We start from the raw sequence: 19,555 nt of genomic DNA, 5'->3' as shown, positions 1-19,555 counted from the left end.
TTTTCCCCTCACACAATATTAGCCAAGTATTATTTTAAATTTAGGGACCGCACATACTTTTGTCTTGTGGATCTGTTCAGATGGCATCTCTGTTGCCAAATCTTTTTTTTAAGAAAAGTACTGAAGCTCTTGAACTCAATTTTTTTCTACAGGGATCTTTCACCTGCACAGTTATCTAGCTTGTTGAAAAGCTGGGAAAGACTGACTGCGGAGTTCAGTGAGGTAATCATTAACTAAAATTTATCAAGTTTTAACCATTGCTCTTGACTTGTGCATATTCTGTATGTGGTTTTTAATTCATCTGTCTCTAAAAGAACTTACTTCGTTTTCTTGTTAGTGTCTCTTTCATTTCCTTGAGCTAGAGCAACACTCTGGAATCTTTTTGGATATCTGAAAGATGTTACTTGTTTGGTTGTCTTTGCTGTTAGATTAATGACAAAGTAATGGAATTGCATCCGTTCATGAGAACTGTGGAAGCAGCTGGTCAGAGACCAGGAATCCCTACCAGCCCAAAGTTAGTCTCTGTATATTGTTGTCTATTTAATATAAAGACCATGTATGAGTTTAGAGAATTTCTCATTTTTCAAATTCCCGGCTTTTCTCCTGTAGATCTGTTTGAAAAGTTAGTCTTACCCAGTCGTTAAGTAATCTTACATATACACTAAGTAAAAAGGTTTCACTTTGATGTGACAGAAAGCATGCATCCCGGAGCCATTGAAAGCTTGAAAAGGAGCTTAAAGCCATGACCGATAAGGTTTCCGCAGTCATAGAATTCATGCTAAGGTGAACTTTACCTCCCATTGTCGCCTAAGATGTTATGTACGCGTAGTTGGATTTTACTTGCTCTTGAATTGACTGCCGTAAATGGAAATATGTCACCTAAGCTATTTTGTATGTGTTTTCCGAACTAAACATAGCCTTTTTGTATGGGACAGGGAATATATGAAGGCAGTTGAGACTGTTCCTTTCCATGAAATTTTTTGTTTCAAGAATGCTGATAAACTTCTTTTTTTTGTGAATATTTATAAACTTCAATCTGTAAGTCTTCAGCATTCTAATTCCTCTTGGATTCACCTATACATCCACTACTTGGAAGTTATGTAATAGTTAATCAATTATCATATGCTGCTCCTGTTGCGTCATTCTCATCAACATAAAGCATCTATTCAAATGATTCCTATAGCCATTACGTATGGATTTCGTCCTCTCTTTTTCCCCTTGATCTCATGTCTATATATCGGATTTAGGCTTTGCTTGGAGACCCGAGAGGCAGGATCCAATCAGATCTACTAGAATCTCACAATATCCTCCACTGTATGTGCTGCAGCCAAAGAGGCACAACTCTGTTGCCTTCCATGCACGATACATCGATTTTGTGAGTCCCTTACTTTATTACATGTGTTTACATTATCTTTTGTCTCGATGTGTGTGTTACAACGAAAAAATTTGTGGTAATTAATTAACTAGGTACACGCTGGCGCAAGAGCATGCTGATGTTATCAACCTCCATGACTGGTACCAATCTTTCAAGAGGATACTTTCTCCCCGGAATAGCAAAGCAAAGACAACTTCAAAATCAAAGAAACGGAAAGATAGATGCGAAGAACCAGAACCACCTGCTGAAGCTTCAATTCAGTATCCTTTTTCTGTATTCGCATCGTCTTTCGAAACAATGCTCACTAATAGTTATTCATAAGAGTGCAGGAAGTGGAATCGGTGGTAACATCGACGTACATCCGTGTTTATTCGTTCATTTTTTGCAGGGGCATTTACATAAACGTTTTTTTCCTTAACACTGTGTTTCCAACAGAGCTCGATTTTGTAGAGCTGTAATGGAGCTTCAGATTGCTGGACTTATTCGCATGCCTTCAAAAAGACGTCCTGATTTTGTGCAAAGAGTGGCCTTTAGGGGCTAACTGTTTTTTCCGCTACTACCCGCAAACACAGCTTTTGCGGTTCGTAGCGGTTGTTGGCTTTTCGAAACAATCACAAAACACTACAAATCGCTTCAAACAGCTTCAAACCTCTTAAAATCAAAAGCTGGTTCCAGCAAGCGTTTACGGTTGCGTGCGGTTGCGGAAGGGTAAATTTTTTTCTTTTAAAAACAGAATAAATAAAAACAATACTAAAAATATCCAATAAAAATTTAAATTGAAACAATAGAAATTGTAAAATATATTTCAATTTATATTATAAAAATTTAAAACCAAAATATTTTTTATAAATTTTTAAAATTTAATAATATGATTTTATAAATATAAATATTATATTTATTATATTATTATAATTTTTAATATTTTTATAATTATACAAAATGAAAATATTGTTAAATTATTATTTAACAAATGTTTTGTTTGGTAGTTTACCAGTCATAAAAGTCCCGCAAACGCAACAATTTCTAACCGTTGTATCAGTCGTACATATCTCTAGAAAGCACTTAAAATCGCAACCATCCGCAACCGCAAACTCCCGCAACCGCAATCGCAACCGCTGCAGTTATACCAGTCAGGCCTTAGTACTTGAGAATAGTTTTCAGTACTTCGATTATAAGCTTACTTATACTATATAGTTTTCAGTACTTCCACATGTAATCTAAGAGCATGTTTATCCCTCATACCCACTTGGGTTTTTTTTTTTTTTTTTTTTTCTTTTCTCTTTTGGCCGATTTAAAAAAAAAAAAATTAAAATGCACCATTCGCGGGCCGACACCTGTCGGTGAGGCCCACGAACAGTGAACAAACCCAGCAGCATACGTTTTTTCCTTGGCGACTTTTAGCTCATGTTTGTTCAATTTTGTGGTCTAACAGATGAGTGTGGGGTTTTTTTAATTGCTTCTCTTATGTGGGTTCACATACAATTAAAGGTATAATTATTATGAACATAGACGAGATCTTATTCTAACAAGTAATCAACCAATACTATGTTCAAATTGTTTTTACCTTTTTGTTTTAACAGAACAACAAGATCAATTAGAATTACAAGATCAAAGGATATGGTTATTTTTATCTAATATAAGAGAAGTACAGTAACATAATTTTATTGTTTAGTGTTATAATAATGCAACATATCAAAGTCTTATTAAAGTAGTTAAAATTCCCTAGAAATATAGAGAATCGGTTAACATCATGCATTGTCGATTGTTGTTGGTTTTTCCTCTTTATCTTCTGTTGGAAAAAACAATCATTAACCATAAACACGTAAAATCTGCCAACAACTAGAAACTAAACCAACTTCTTCGATACGTATAAATTGCGAATCAAATTCAAATTGAAGATAATCAAAATCAAAACAAAGAAACACACAACAACAAAAAATGACTAGATCCATCTATTTGTGTATCTCCGTCTTCTTATTCATTTCTTGGATTCCAAAGCTAATCACAAGCTACCCTCTCTCCACAAAATCAAGATGGATCGTGGACGAGAAAGGCCAAAGAGTGAAGCTAGCCTGCGTGAACTGGCCGGCGCATCTCCAGCCCGCGGTGGCTGAAGGGCTAAGCAAACAACCATTAGACTCCATTTCCAAGAAGATTGTCTCAATGGGATTTAACTGCGTTAGGCTCACTTGGCCTCTTGATTTGATGACTAATGACACATTGGCTCTTAAAGTTACCGTCAAACAGTCTTTTGAAAGGTTGAATCTGCTTGATGATGTTCTTGGCATTCAAACTCACAACCCCAAAATCCTTAACCTTCCCATATTCAATGCATTCCAGGTAAAATATTTGGGTATGGCATTGGTTTAATTGATACAATATAAAGCGGTGTGTTTCAATAGTGCTGCAAGGACGGACCTAGATGTTTTCTAAGTCCACCTCTGGCTAGCTATATTAAATTCGAAACAATAACAAAAATCAACCAAACCAAAGTAAATGAAACATTTTCGATGGAATCCCAATATAATGGAACTCTCTCTATATATATAAATATGTTTATTTTGCTTATTGTTATCAGGAAGTGGTATCGAACCTTGGACAAAACGGAGTGATGGTGATACTAGACAACCACTTGACAACGCCAGGATGGTGTTGCAGCGACAACGACCTCGACGCTTTCTTCGAATACCCTAACTTAGATCCCGCCATCTGGGCCAAGGGATTGAGCAAGATGGCTACTCTTTTCCGCAATGTCACTAATGTCGTTGGCATGAGCCTTAGGAACGAACCACGTGGCACCAGAGATTTCCCTGACCTCTGGTTCAGGTACGCATTCCAAATTACTAATATGGCATTTAGAGTATAACCAAGTATGCAACACATGAAAATATTTGAAATGACTATTTAAGTAAATGTGTTTGTACCTTTTGTAGTATTTTCATTTTTCACTAGGTTTTCTTAAAAAAATTGCTAAGTTCACTATTTTCTTTAGAGTTTGGATAAAATTCATAATACATACAGACATAAGCTAGGAGCCTAGGCTTCACCTATACAATGTCAAAAGACCACATATATATAAGAAAAACAAGTACATGCATGCATGCATATTAACTTGTAAATGGCTACGTGAAGGTACATGCCAAAAGGAGGAGAAGCAGTACACGCCGCAAACCCTGAAGTATTAGTCATCCTCTCCGGCATCGACTACGACACAAACCTCTCTTTCCTCCGTGACCGTTTCTTCAACGTCAGCTTCACTAACAAACTCGTCTTCGAGCAACATTGGTACAGCTTCTCCGACGGCCGAGACTCGTGGAAGAAACACAACTCTAACGATTTTTGCGCAAAAATCATCGAAAAAGTCACACATAACGGAGGATTCTTGATGAGTAGAGGCTTTCCTTTGTTCTTGACTGAGTTTGGGGCTAACCTGAGAAGCGGTGACGTTAGCGGAAACCGGTATATGAATTGTCTGGTGGCTTGGGCTGCGGAGAATGATTTGGATTGGGCGGTTTGGGCGTTAACCGGAGATTATTATTTGAGAACCGGTCAAAAACATATGGTTGAGACTTTTGGCGTTTTGGATCCTAACTGGAAAGAGGTCGCCAACTCTACTTACTTGCAGAAACTCTCCGGAATTCAACTTCCAGTTAGAGGTCAGACTTCTCTTTTTCTCCTCTCTCTATATATACTTTAGAAAGAAAATGGTATAATATAAAATGCGGCTTTGGAGTTAAAAAAACTATAATTATTATATATATATATATATATATTTTGGATCCTAAAATATATATAATGTTAGATTATAAGTTAGACCTCGAATTTTCAAAGATAATTCTGAATCTAACCAAAAAGACACGTACATAATCCTGAGTTTTCTTAATTTATATTTTAATTTTAATTTCTTAAGTTAATAAACATCCAAATAAAATGTTTAGGTTTGGATCTTAATATATATATATACCTCTTATGGTAATATTTGTTTTTGGATTACCAAGATTGTGTTCATACATATGCCCCCCCCCCCACCCCCCCCCCCCCCACCCCCCCCCCCCCCCCCCCCCTCCATAGTATATTTTTCGTACCACTAGTGCTTTTTGTTCTAAAATCTCCTAACTGGACTCAAAAAATAATAATTGCCATACAAGTATTGTGTAAGTTCTATATCAAGACCGTGAATGTCCAACTAATTTTATGAACATGAATATTTTAAAGTCTAAATATATAGAACTTTGCATATATGTAGGACCCGGTCTACAATCCAAAAAACTTCTCTTCCACCCATCAACGGGCCTTTGCGTCACCAGTAATCTCTCAAACAATTTACCAACACTTCGATTGGAACAATGCCGTAAAGCCGAGCCGTCGACCTTTGATCCTAGTGAAGGTATTCTTTGGAGTAACAAAATGTGCGTCGAGGCTCCAGATGCTGTTGGACAGAAGGTGAAACTTGGAGTTGGCACAAAGTGCTCTAAGTTGGGACAAACCTCAGCCACTCACATGCATTTGTCGTTTAAGACAACCAGTAATGGTTCGTTGCTATGTCTTGATGTGGATGAACGTGACAACAGCATCGTCGCTAAACCTTGCAAGTGTTTGACCAAGGATGCTTCTTGTGACCCAGCGAGCCAATGGTTCAAAGTTCTTTAAATTATGTTTGTTTTCTTTATAAAAAGATCATGTTCTTTATGTTTATACTCGGGACAATATATGTGTAATCAAGATTATGATCGAGCATGTTCTGATGTTCATCTTAATTTCTTAAATTGAAAAATAAAATTTCAATATTGAAACTTTGTGTCAAAATAGTCAGGGATATCATAGTCAAATGGTAAGGAAAGAGGTTCAGACGCTGTTCAACCTATTTTATGGATCTATGTTTACGGCTCATACCCGTAGAGAGGGATTATCCATGGCTTGTATTTCCTTTTGCCGATTAGTCTACATTTTTTGATAAGCATGAGATATTCCAGGTTAATAAAAAGAAAAAAAAATTGTGTCAAAATACTCAACTGTTCTTGCAATAGTATTGGTCTACTAGTAAAACAAAGTAGGCTCAGTGTTGAAGAAACTGAGGCCCATATTAGTAGTTGCGTGAAATCTTAAACTCGCCACATGTCAGTCAACTTAGCCATTGAGAATTCTCCAGATTATGTGAGTCATCTGACAAGTCTACGGTCTGAATAAAAGAATTGTCGGAAAATCAACCAGAACACTGACAAAAATATGATAAGCCTTAGGTTTCAACCAAGCACCGCCGGTGTTCTGTTGGCGTCAGTCAGCCGCGCCGGATTTATCAAGCGGTGCGGTTTGACTAAACCGAGAAGAACCGCCCGGTTCGGAACGATCGCTTTGGCGGCTGCTCCTCTCGAAATCTGCGTCAAAGCTTCCATCACCACACCCAACAAGCTCGGAGACTGTTAGTTCTCTCTCTCTCTTGACTGAAACTTTAAAATGTAGATGATAAAGTTACAATCTTTATTCATCTTTCGCTCAATTGTCCCTTGCAGATAGATACTTAAAAAGCATTTTGTGTTTTAACGTAATTGGTGCTTAAACTGTTTCTTAGTTTAGAAATCTGAAACTATATCAAAAAATGGTATATAATAAAAAAATGCAAACCTTATTGCTTTTATGTCTACTATTACTCCATGAGTTGAGTAAATGCATAATTTATGTTGTTGGCAGGCCCTTTTTGCCAAAGGGTGTTGCTGACCATGGAGGAGAAACATGTACCGTATGACATGAAAATGGTAGATTTGAGTAACAAGCCAGAGTGGTGAGTTCTTGGGGGTCTCCTCTTAATGCTTTTTGGAGTTCACATTGGTTCCTGATTACTTTTTCTCAATGTGTTGTTAATCCTTGTTTAATGTTTTTCCAGGTTCTTGCAAATTAGTACAGAAGGTAAAGTCCCAGTGGTGAAGTTTGATGGGAAATGGGTTCCGGATTCTGATGTCATAACACAAGCTTTGGAAGACAAGTACCCTGAGCCTCCTCTAACAACCCCACCCGAAAAGTCTTCAGTGTAATTTCTCAGTCCCTATGTTGTGTACCTAATGGTTTCCTTGGCTGAAAATTTGCATCTTCCAGTTTTAGTAACTTCTAATTTATCCCCGCAGTGAGTCCAAGATCTTCTCCACGTTTATCGGTTTTCTTAAGAGCAAAGATTCAGGAGATGGAACTGAGCAAGCTTTACTGAATGAGCTTAGTACATTCAATGACTATCTCAAAGAAAATGTAAGCTCTTTCTGTCTTGATCTCTTCCATAACTTAGTCTTCGATTATGTGTTACATCTTTGATTACTTCCTTAACTCTGAAGGGACCTTACATAAACGGAGAGAAGATTTCAGCAGCAGACTTGTCCTTGGCGCCTAAGTTATACCACATGAAGATTGCACTTGGACATTTCAAGAACTGGTCTGTTCCAGATTCACTTCCTTCTCTCAAATCCTACTGGACGTAATAAGGCCCTTTTAATTCCTCTTGCGATCAGTTTCTTCTCATTCGGTTTAACTAATTACCACACTCGGATGATGATGGTTTTGTTACAGAATGTGTTTTCGAGGGAATCGTTCAAGAAAACAGAGGCGCAGACAGAGGATGTAATTGCTGGTTGGAGACCAAAGGTGATGGGTTAAAGAGCAAAAAAATGGTTTAGATGTTGGCCTCATCACTCAAGTCAAGAGATCCATCAATCTTCTCTCTTGCTTCCTTCTAGTACAATGTAAAAACACAATAATAATAATAATCAAATCTTCTTCAAGTGTATTTAACAATAAGTGTGGCGCGCCAGAGCAATAAACACAGACTATACAGTGAATGAAAACTATATTGCAATCGTCTGTGCTAGGCCTGGGTGTAATTAACCATAACCGAAACCCGATCCTTAACCCGATCCAAATTGTCGGTACCGGTACGGTAACGGTTCTGGCGAAATACCCGGTTGGGTGCTACATTTCCAATAATTTGGACATCGGGTCGGTTCGGTAGAGAACCATGGTCCACATAAATAACCGTTGGAAACCGATATTATATGTTTAATAATTATGTTGGTGTAATTCATTAGTTCCGAGAAGAATTCCTCGACTTTTCCTCCTCTTCGGCCCTTCCTCTTCCTCTATGGTTTGGCGAACCCTAATTCCCAAACGAAACTCCTCGAGATTCAATCACGCATGCGCTGCAAAAGCTTCAAAATGGCCACTATAAATATCCCAATCTTTCAGTCTTGTGCTCCATCCGCAACCTCTAACAATCAATCACAGGTTGGTATTTTCTAAGTTTGAAATCGATACGAAATTTTGTGTGTTCATCTATTAAGTTTTGATATTCACGGATTATATCATTTACAAGTGTGGGATAGCTTTGTTTAGGCATCGATTACGATTTATACCTTTAGCATTTGGTTTCAAAATCGAGTACAGTTTATAGCTTTGATCAATTTAGTTTTGGAATATTTATAAGATAGTTTATTAATTTAATTTCTTCTTTGTTATGTGTATCTGTGTGTGATTTCTAAACTGTTTATTTTTCTTGTTCTTGCGCAGATGGATTCAAATTCTTCTCTTGGTCGAGGAACTTGTAGCAAAGATGATGAGAGAGACTTGCAAACTCCAGACAGTAACCGAGTGAAAAGGAATGCTTCTCAAGCAAGTCAAGCTTAAAGGATTCTCCCAGCAAGATCAGACATGTGGCTGCATTTCACAAGGACTAAGGAGGACAGAGACAGGTGCTTATGCAACTACTGCCAGAAGGATTTCTCCTGTATCACCTCATCAGGGACATCAAACCTGAGGAAGCATCATGAAATTTGCAAGGAACATAAGGCGTGGAAAGCTGGCCAAGCTGATAAACAGGATGTTATTGACAAGGAAGGGAAGCTGAAGAAGGCTAAATTCACGGATTCTATGTTTAGAGAAGCAACAAACGAGATGCTTGTTTTGGGACAACTGCCTTTAGCATTTGTTGAAGGCGTGGCTTGGAAGCATTTCTATAACAAGGTTAGCTTAAATACTTCTTATATATGTTGTTCATCTAGTGTTTCATTTTCTTATAATTAATGTGGTGTGATTTGATTTTTTTGTAGGCAAACTACACCTCCTCATTCAAGAAGATCAGCGAGAAAAGACATTGTCAAGATATACAATGAAAAGAAAGAGGCACTGAAGAAATGGTTCTCATGCAATAAACAACGAGTGTCTATCACTACTGATATTTGGGTTTTGCAAACAACAGGTAATAACTTTAATCAATATGCAGCTTATAGTTTGATCATTATACATTAACCAATATACAGTTTTTGCATAACTTGTTAGATATTAATCTCTCTGTATCTTCTTTGCAGGTGCTAGTTATATGGTTGTCACTGCGCATTTCATTGATGAGTACTGGAAGTTAAACAAGCTGATCATAGGATTCAAGCACATCACAGATCACAAAGGTCGGACCATTGCTTCTGTTTTGCTAGAATGTTTGGCTGAATGGAGAATCGAGAAGGTGTTCTGTATAACAGTAGACAATGCTTCTGCTAATAGTACTGCTCTGAGGAAGTTTCATTCTGCATTTGCCTTAGTTTCTGACCAGGCTTTTGTGTTAGATGGTGAGTTCTTGCACATGAGGTGTAGTGCGCATATAATTAACTTGATTGTCAGAGATGGAATGGCTGAGGTAGATCACAGCATGGCTGCAATTAGGAATGGTATCTCCTATGTCAGGTCATACACAAACAAGCTAAGGTCCTTTGAGTGTAAGGTCGATTCAGGCAAGATTACAAGAGGCAGCTTACCTTTGGATGTCAAGACAAGATGGAACTCCACCTACCTGATGCTGACAACAGCCACTAAGTTCAAGGTGGCACTTGACAAGATGGAGGCGGAAGACAGGTTATACAACGACTATTTCTGCGAGATAGAGAATGGAGCAAAGAGGATCGGTCCTCCTCAGCCTAAGGATTGGAAAACCATTGATAAGCTATGCCAGTTCCTCATGATCTTCTACAACTCTACACTGGTGGTATCAGCTTCAACCTCTCTCAACGCGCACAAATGCTATGGTGAGATAGTGACGATAGCAACCAATCTGATAGGTCTCAGCAGCAGTCCAGATCCTGATTTGAAGTCTAAGGCGTCTGAGATGTACAAGAATTTTGACAAGTATTGGGATGGTCTCAAGAATATGAACATGATGTTGGTGGTTGCCACTGTTTTTGATCCTTCCAACAAGCTGGAGCTTGCAAAGATGTGTTTTGAGGAGTTGTATGGAGCAAACAGTATTGAGTACAAGGAGATGTATGACTCGTTGATTGGTGTGTTGAGAAGTTTGTTCAAGGAACACAGTGCAAGACATGGCAGCCGTGGTGATCCGGGTGACAGTTCATCTCAGTCCAAAGAGAAGCCAAAAGACCAGTGTATCGAAAAGATGGACCTAGTTGACGACTGTGCTGGTTATAGGAGGATGGATGTTAGGTACAAACAAAAGCTAAACGGGATTGGTGTTAGAGAGAAAAGGGATGAGTTGGAAACTTACCTCAGAGAAAGTATGGAGAACCCGGATTTGATGTTAGGAGTGGAGTTTGATGTGCTCTCATGGTGGAGGAAAAACACTCTGAAGTTTCCTGTCCTATCTCAGATTGCTCGGGATGTTCTTGCAATGCAAGTGTCATATGTTGCTTCTGAGAGTGCTTTTAGCACTAGTGGCAGGATTCTTGACCCGCATAGGAATTGACTAACTCATTATATGGTGGAGGTTCTTATGTGTACTGAGCAATGGATGAAACAAGACTTGAAGATGGAGTCAAGGCAGCTTACAAATGCTCAGGTTCTGTCTGATTTTGAAGAAGCTAACAAGCTTGAAAGAGTTAAAAAAAAATTTCATTTGCCATTTACTACTTTGCCTAAATGATTCTATTGAAAGCCTTTATTCTTTATTTCTTTTTACAGAGAATAAAACAGCCACAGTCCCTCAAGAAGACAAGGTTCCTGTCCCTGAAGCAGACTAAGTCAAGACTCTCAAAACTTTCAAGAAGCTCAAGCAGTACTCGTTTCCCTTTTTTGTGTTTGGATTTTGAACTTTTGCATCTGTTTCTTTAGTACTATGGTTTGTTTTTCATTTCGGTTATTTATTTCTACATTTTGAACTAGAGGAAGTTATGTTTTGGTGTTTAATTATGAATGTTTGTTTTCGGATGTGATCGGATTTATGAGTTATTTTCGGTTCAGTTCAGTTTATTTCGATTATTTACAGTTACTTTCGGTTACAAAAACCGGACTCGAACGGGAACCATTGTTCCTTTGGAACTTAGCGGATCTTGTAATGAAGTACCGATCCGATCCGAACCTGTCCCATTCCGAACCGAGACCATACTGAAAGAGTATTTAATCCGAACGGGGAGTCTAAGCTAAGACCGAAAAACCCGAAGACCCGTTTCCCCGAACCGAACCCGATCGGGGGACCGAACGCCCAGGCCTATCATATGAAACTAAACTGGACAAAACAGAAAGTAAAAGAAAACCCTGGTTAACCGAACTTGTTTGTTGCACTTGTCCCTAACCATCGCAGTCATGATCTCCTGAGTTCCGAGCCACTTCACTCCTCCCAAAAGACAAAAACAGATCCTGGGAGTGTATTTCAGAATAGAAACAGCAGATCAAATAAATAAACTGTGTAATTAATGAATTATAGAACAAACGTTAAGAAAAAGAAGAAGAAAACAAACCTTATAAATATATAAAGGATACATAGCCTATAAGCTCGCTTGTAGTCATGGTGGAGATGAAGCACTTACAATGGAAAACATTCAAATTCCAAACTTTTAAGCATGAAACAACAAAAAATCCAAGCTTTGTTAAGATCTCGACTTTGAAATTCAAAACATCTTTAGTTAGTTATATTTAAAGGGGAAAGAAAATTTTAAATGATTTGGTGTTGCATTAAAAAGAAATTAGGAAAATACATAATTTAAAAAAATCATAGCCTAAAGATGTAGCTACTGAAACAGAAAGACACCTCAAAAAAGACTTTTTGTTTTAAATTTTAATAGTATAGATATGTTATTTACATGGTATTCAGGATGACCACTCTGATTCAATGTAAGACAAATGATTTCCATCAAATATTTAAATTGTATTCACTTTCAATATATAGGGGAGTTGGTTACAACAAATACGAGATTGCCTATAATTTTTACAAAATCATATCTAACAGTGAGTATGTATTTTAAAATAATATATCAATCTACTATACTATTTAAGATAATCATTTTTTATTCCTCCCACATTTCTATACTATTTTTTTAAATATAAAAATATGTTATTTTTGTCAAATTTATATTTTTTATCTATCATTTTTGTGTACATAATTATAATATAAACTCATTTCACGCAAATATTAGACAAATATTACAAATAAATTCAATATGATTTGTTTATCATATGGTCCAATTTATTTCTCCTACATCTCATCCTCTATTATATATTATTTGTAGAGGGTTTAAATAATTTTTTTGTACACTCTAAACAATGTCATCGACATTGTCTTCGTTTTCATTGTTATATATTATTTAATATTTATAAAAGATATATACTATATTTTGCACATAAAAACAAAATATTACATATTTTAAAATTTTGATTTTATTTAAAATATTATGGACATATATTATAATGTATATTCTGATTTATGGTTTAGTGATTTGGTTTTATGGTTTAGAGTTTAATATTTGAGAGTTTGGGTTGTAGTATTTAGAGTCTGTGGATGTAGTTTGAATCTTATACTACTTTGATGATATATAATAAAACACTCATGTATCCAGATCAATAAACGTGTGATATAGATGGTTCTTCCTTCTTTTATATGGAATAGTTCCTAATAAATAGAAAGGATATAACCAGATCAAATGTGTCGTAAATATTAGTTTGAGCAATTCTCTCAAATAGATCATTTTTAAGTTTTTGAGTTTCAAATAAAAAATGAGCAACATAGATTTTATTAAAGAGACAAAAGAATTTTAAACCCTAGATAAAAAATAATAATTTTATATAGTTTTGGAATATATGTTTTTCAAATTCAAACATTTTATAAATTTTTTTAAAATTTTTTTTCAGAAATGTTTAAAAATGTTTAAAAATGTTTTTGCCTGAGATTTAGAAATGTTTAAAATTTAAAATTATTAAAAAGATATTGCATATCTTTTCTATCTTCAATATTTTTTTCTTTATATGTCAATTTTTTATTTTGGTTATTGCTCGATATTTGGAGTTTATTCTCTTGTTCTTTTTTTTGCCTGAGATTTAGAAATGTTTAAGATTTAAAATTATTAAAGAGATTTATACTTAGGTTAAGATATGCGTTTGTTCAGAATAAATACTTGTATTTATTACTTATTTTATATTTTTCTGCATATTATGAAATAATAAAAATATATCATTAAATGACTAAGAAATCGGCGCATATAAATTAAATGATCCCTCTTTTTTCGCAATCATTTTAGGGTAAATATATCAAAACAATCAATCTTATCTATGTATATGATGTATAATTAATTTAAATGATATTTTTTTTTGTCATCAAACATACAGACTCATACTGACTCTGTACACCAAACTGGTAGCTCAGCATCCATGTGAATGACAAAAGATGATTGTTGTCTGGCACTGCGTGCTAAATGATCTGCCCTTGACTTTGCCGTCCTTGGTACATGAATAAGCTGTGAGCTATGGAAACTGCTTTGTAAGCTCCTGATGTCCTCCAGATAACTTGCAAACGCCGGCCACTCTTCTGGTTCTGAAACCATCTTCACCAATTGAGAACAATCCGTTGCAAACGTAACCTGAAACTGTCGTAAATTCTTCATACATTCCATTGCCCAAATCAATGCTTCCACCTCCGAATGAAGGGGAGACATACTTGCCCGAACATTTCGTGCCCCCATTAAACCCTCATATCCTTCCAGAGTACTAAACCAGCCTTGTCCCGAGTAAGAGTCCTTATCCTTCCACGAACCATCGGTAAAGCACCATCTTCCTGGAATTGAGGGAAGCTGATGAACTTGCGGTGGTATGGAAGATCGGATGGTCAAATCTTGGGCCGCAGCCCACATGGTAGATTCCGTCTCAGCCAGCTTTAGTGTATCCCTAGCATCAACATCCAGGTTACTGAAGACCTTGCTGTTCTTTGCTTTCCAAATGTACCATAGGATCCATGCAAAATGATGATCATTCATCTTGGGTAAGACTCTCCAGAATAAATGATCCATGTTAGCAAACAATGATTCCGAGGGGAACACATTTGGATTTGTTGGTATAATTGACAACGCCCATATTTGCTGCGCTGGAGGACATTCAAAGAATACATGATTCAAAGATTCCTCAGCACTCCCACATCTGTCGCAAGTAATTTCTCCTTGCATTCTTTGGGATTTTAAATTTTTTTTGACCGCAACACACCCTGATACAATCTGCCAAAGAAAATGCTTTATTTTTGGTGGACACTTAACCTGCCAACAAAAAGCTTTCAACACCTCTACCGTCGGTCCATAGAAAGCTAGTTGTTTTTCTTTGTCGGGGTAGACCCTTTCCACCTCGTATCCTGATTTAACCATATATTTTATTGTTGGTGAAATGCCAGCCGTCCTTATCTTTTATACAAAACCTACTAAGAGGTATACTTTCAATAATCTTGGCATCCAATGGATCCACCAAAGCCCTAATGGCTTGTGAGTTCCAAGTCCTAGAACCTGGAGTAATAAGAGAGTCAACCGTAAGTTCCGGGAATAAGTTGTGATGATTTTTGTTTGCAGGTCTCGGGCGAGTGGTTGGGAGCCAAGGGTCATTCCATACTGAAATAGATGAACCTGTTCCCATCCTTTTAATTAGTCCTTTGCTAACCAGAGATCTAGCTGATACGATACTCCTCCATCCATATGATGGGGAGTAAGAACAGATTGGTTCCAGGGGTGAAGCGTTACTGAAATACCGACCCTTGAATACTCTAGCGAATAGAGTATCCGGTTTATTTATTAGACGCCAAAGTTGTTTTCCAAGCATTGCAGTATTGAAATTCAAGATATCCTTAAAACCCAAACCACCCTCCTCCTTAGGAAGGCACACCTTGTCTTATGATTTCCAATGCATGCCCTTTGTACTTCCCCCGGGACTCCACCAAAATTTTGCGACCCTACTCGTAAGCCTCTTAATAGTAGTTTTTGGTAGTCTATAACAGGACATTACATGTTTTGGTAAAGCCGTCACTACCGACTTAATGATCATTTCCTTACCTCCTTTAGTAAAGTACCGAAATGTCCACCCATTAATTCTTGTATCTAGTCGATCTTGTAGGAATCCAAATACTTGTATTTTTGATCCACTTAGATTTTCTGGTAATCCCAGATATGACCCCATACCTCCTATATTCTGAATCCCCAATATATCCCTCATCTCTTGCCTCCTAGATTCCTCAATTTTATGTCCAAATTGAATTGACGATTTTTGAAAATTAATCAGTTGACCCGAGACTGCCTCATACTCCTTCAGAATCCTGAGAATAGTCTCACATTCATCCCTCTGTGCCTTACAAAAAAAGAGACTATCATCTGCAAACAGCAGTTGAGATATTGATGGACAAGCTCTCGCTACTTTCATTCCCGTCAATTGTTTTCCTTGTTCTGCTTTCTTAATATTTACTTTCATTCCCGTCAATTGTTTTTCTTGTTCCGCTTTCTTAATATTCGCAATCAGCGCCTCTGTACACAAAATAAAGAGATATGGAGATAGTGGATCCCCCTGCCTAAGACCCCTTTGTGGGGTTATAAGTCCCTTTGGTTGACCATTTAGTAAAATCCGATACTGAACTGAAGAAATACATCCATCATTAGTTTTGTCCAATGTGAATCAAAACCTAGTTTGTTGGATAAAATCCCATTCCACCCTATCATATGCGTTACTCATATCCGTCTTTATTGCCATATACTTATTTTGGCAAGATTTATTCGTCCTCAATCCATGAAACATCTCTTGAGCAATCATAATATTATCTGAAATCAACCTCCCTGGTACAAAAGTCGATTGTGTTTCCGATATAAGTCTTGGAAGACATATTTTTAGCCTCTCACAAAGCACTTTTGATATAATCTTGTATCCTACATTGCAGAGACTGATGGGTCTCAACTCAGTCATCCGTGTAGGTCTTTCCGTTTTTGGAATCATACAAATATTTGTAAGATTTAGCCTTGGGTCCATCTCTCCTGTGGTCAAAAAATGATTAACCAATCCCACTAGATCATCCTTTATAATATGCCAGGAAATCTGGAAAAAAGGGCGGTCATTCCATCCGGTCCCGGTGCCTTTTCTGGGTGCATCATAAATAAAGCTTGTTTCACTTCGTCCTCCGTTGCTACCCGGAGAAGACGTTGATTCATCTGAAATGAGATAGCTGGTGTTACCTCCTCCAGGAAATTATCAAAATTGAAAGGACCAGTAGTCGTGAACAGATTTCCGAAGTAATCCACGACCACCTTTTCCACTCCATTCTCATCCGTTATCCAAGTACCTGCCTCATCATAAAGTCCCACAATCTTATTGCGAATCCGTATTTGCCTTGTTAGGGCATGATAGAAGTTAGTATTTAGATCCCCCGATGAATACCACACATTTCTACTTTTCTGATGCAAATACTCCTCTTCATCCTTATATGCATCCTGCAATTTTTTAGAAACCTCAATAATCTCCTTAGAGGAGATAATTTAAATGATATTAACATAGATATATGATATACTTTTAATATGATATTTATTAAACGAGGTTTCTACTCATATGATTTTATGATTATTTACATATTTGTGTAAAAACATTTTACACCAATGAATTGTTTTTTAATGTGAGATGTTTAATAGTTTCAATAACTTATAATCATTTTAAAAACAATGAAGATTTCAAAATTAAAATATTAACTTTTCAATATATGTTCAATGCAAATATCAAAATATAATTATGTATTTTCATATGATGTATAGTTTAATTTAAACGATATGAAATATATATATATATATATTTATTAACATCAACACCTATTAAAATAAAATTATTTATTTATATGGTTTTATAATCATTGTAACTTATTACATAAAAAAATTAAATATTGATCACAAAAAATTTATGTGCGACTTTTAATAGTTTTAGTAATTTATAATGGATATACTATATAATATAACATTTCTTAGCAATTTAATTTTGACTAACAAAATTCTGAATGGATTTTCAAAATTAGCATCCCAATTACGTAACAACTAGGTGATTTTCCCGTGCTCATGCACAGATATAAATATTTATAAAGTATATATACTATAATAATTAATTGCTATTTACTTTTAATTGAATATTAATTTAAACATAATTTATTTTAATAATATTATATTATTTAATTAAAACATATGATTTTAGATATTTTATATGTTGTCAGTTTTATTTTTTTACAGTCGATTTAGTTATCATTTGGATATATTGGTTTACATTTATTTCTTTGAATTCAATTATAATATTTTTATTTTAAATATATTAAAATTTTGATTAATTTTATTATTTGCATTTAGGTTGGTTGGTTGGTTGTCTTATATATGTAAATATATTTTAGGATGATTATTTATAAATTAAGATATATTGTGCTTAAAATGAAATAAGAGAAAAACTAAAGTGTCGGATTTCAAATTAAATAAATTAATATAACGATGATATTATGAAGTCTCATGCCTACACATATAAATTTTACAAAAGAACTAAATTGTAATAGTTGATTAATATTTTATTTTCATTTGTTAATATCTTTTAATGCATCCTATAATTTATATTTATAAAACTAATTATTACCATAAAATTATATGTTTTTATTGTAGTTTAATCTATGCTATTAGATATAAGTTGGATTAGTCGAGTTACTCATGTTGTGAGTATATTAAGTTGCATATATTCTTTCAAATTCAACTGAAATATAATTATTTTTACTATAATTAAGTCATATCAAATTATTTTTAGTTATCGTTTAATGTGGATGTATTTTTATATATTTATCACTGATCAATAGGAAGTTACATTCATAAGTAACTCATATATTTTTGGAAGCTCATGAACACATATCAATATCTACAGTAATTAAAATATTTTATAAATTCTAAATAATTTTTTGACTTAGATTTATTGAATGGTAAACTGAAATTTATTATAAATAATCTTAAAAATAATCTTAAAAATCTGAATTCAAATTTGCTTTTGTATTTTGATTATGGTTATGTTAATTTCAACAAACATAAAAACATAAAATTTAAAATCAAATTTTATATTAAGAAAACATATAATTTTAATAATGATAAAAGATAATATATCTACCTTGTTAAATTATATCATTTTATTTTAATTTAAAATATTTTGAAATTATTTGATCAAAAGATGTTTACTATTAAAATATATTTTCATTTTCTAATATCTATTAAAAATAAACAGTAAAAAATTGTGATTGTATTGAGAAATTATATTATATAAGTAAAATATAATTGGGCTTTTTGCAAAAGTGACTCAAAACTTGAAGTCACACAGAAAACTACATTTTCTTTTGACTCATTTTTTTTTGAGTTTTTAACCCCACACCTGCATTTTATCTACGAAAATGCCATTAACTTTTTATTTTTTTTTGTTTTTCGAAAATGGCTTCTTTACTGTCTCAACCTCATCTTCTTCAAGTATTTACAATATTGTCACTGCAATGAATAGTGGGAACAACCTTGTACGAACTGTTTGGAGCTTTTAATGCCTTTTAATGCACGTAAATCTCTTTACCTCTCTTCTGTTTCAATTGTTATGAACTAAAAACAACATTTCTTTCACTTTCTCTCCATATTCATCCAAAAAACTCAAGCTTTTGATTCAAAATATGGGCGACGGTTGACAGAGCCATATTTTTCTTTCTGTTTGACTTACGGTTGCTTTCGTTTGAGGTTCTGGGTGGTTGGAGAAGACCCTGTGTGCAAACGAAGTCATCTCACCTAGTTTAAGGTACGAATTTGAATTTTTTTTCAAAAATCTGTTCGCGTAGAAGACTTACAAGTTAGTCATTTGTATGTAGAAGACTTACTGATGAGTCTTCTGGTCAAACGGACGACTTAAACTAAGTCGTCCAGCTTTGTTTGTTGAAAAAAACAC

General features: G+C 35.1%; 3 protein-coding genes across 3 annotated transcripts; all 3 read left to right on the top strand.

The window, feature by feature from the left end:
• The first annotated feature begins 1,029 nt into the window (after window positions 1–1,029).
• On the top strand, window positions 1,030–1,916 carry LOC130497438 (origin of replication complex subunit 3-like). The gene is made up of 4 exons (XM_056990216.1): window positions 1,030–1,038; window positions 1,248–1,375; window positions 1,468–1,635; window positions 1,811–1,916. Exons 2-4 carry the CDS (start codon window positions 1,317–1,319, stop codon window positions 1,914–1,916), a joined length of 333 nt encoding a protein of 110 aa, XP_056846196.1. The 5' UTR covers window positions 1,030–1,038; window positions 1,248–1,316.
• A 1,376-nt stretch (window positions 1,917–3,292) lies between these two features.
• Window positions 3,293–6,074, top strand: LOC130497741 (glycosyl hydrolase 5 family protein-like). Its single transcript, XM_056990839.1, has 4 exons — window positions 3,293–3,715; window positions 3,954–4,201; window positions 4,508–5,031; window positions 5,622–6,074. Exons 1-4 carry the CDS (start codon window positions 3,314–3,316, stop codon window positions 6,023–6,025), a joined length of 1,578 nt encoding a protein of 525 aa, XP_056846819.1. The 5' UTR covers window positions 3,293–3,313; the 3' UTR covers window positions 6,026–6,074.
• Window positions 6,075–6,601: 527 nt separating this feature from the next.
• LOC130499541 (glutathione S-transferase DHAR3, chloroplastic-like) lies at window positions 6,602–8,014 on the top strand. The gene is made up of 6 exons (XM_056993713.1): window positions 6,602–6,794; window positions 7,064–7,154; window positions 7,257–7,400; window positions 7,495–7,612; window positions 7,696–7,830; window positions 7,922–8,014. The coding sequence occupies exons 1-6, from the start codon at window positions 6,602–6,604 to the stop codon at window positions 8,012–8,014; spliced, it is 774 nt and encodes a 257-aa protein (XP_056849693.1).
• The last annotated feature ends 11,541 nt before the right edge of the window (window positions 8,015–19,555 follow it).

This window comes from Raphanus sativus, chromosome 1 (assembly GCF_000801105.2).
Source record: "Raphanus sativus cultivar WK10039 chromosome 1, ASM80110v3, whole genome shotgun sequence".
NCBI lineage: Eukaryota > Viridiplantae > Streptophyta > Magnoliopsida > Brassicales > Brassicaceae > Raphanus > Raphanus sativus.
Note: the sequence above shows the minus strand (reverse complement) of the source record. Positions and strands in the feature narration are given on the sequence as shown.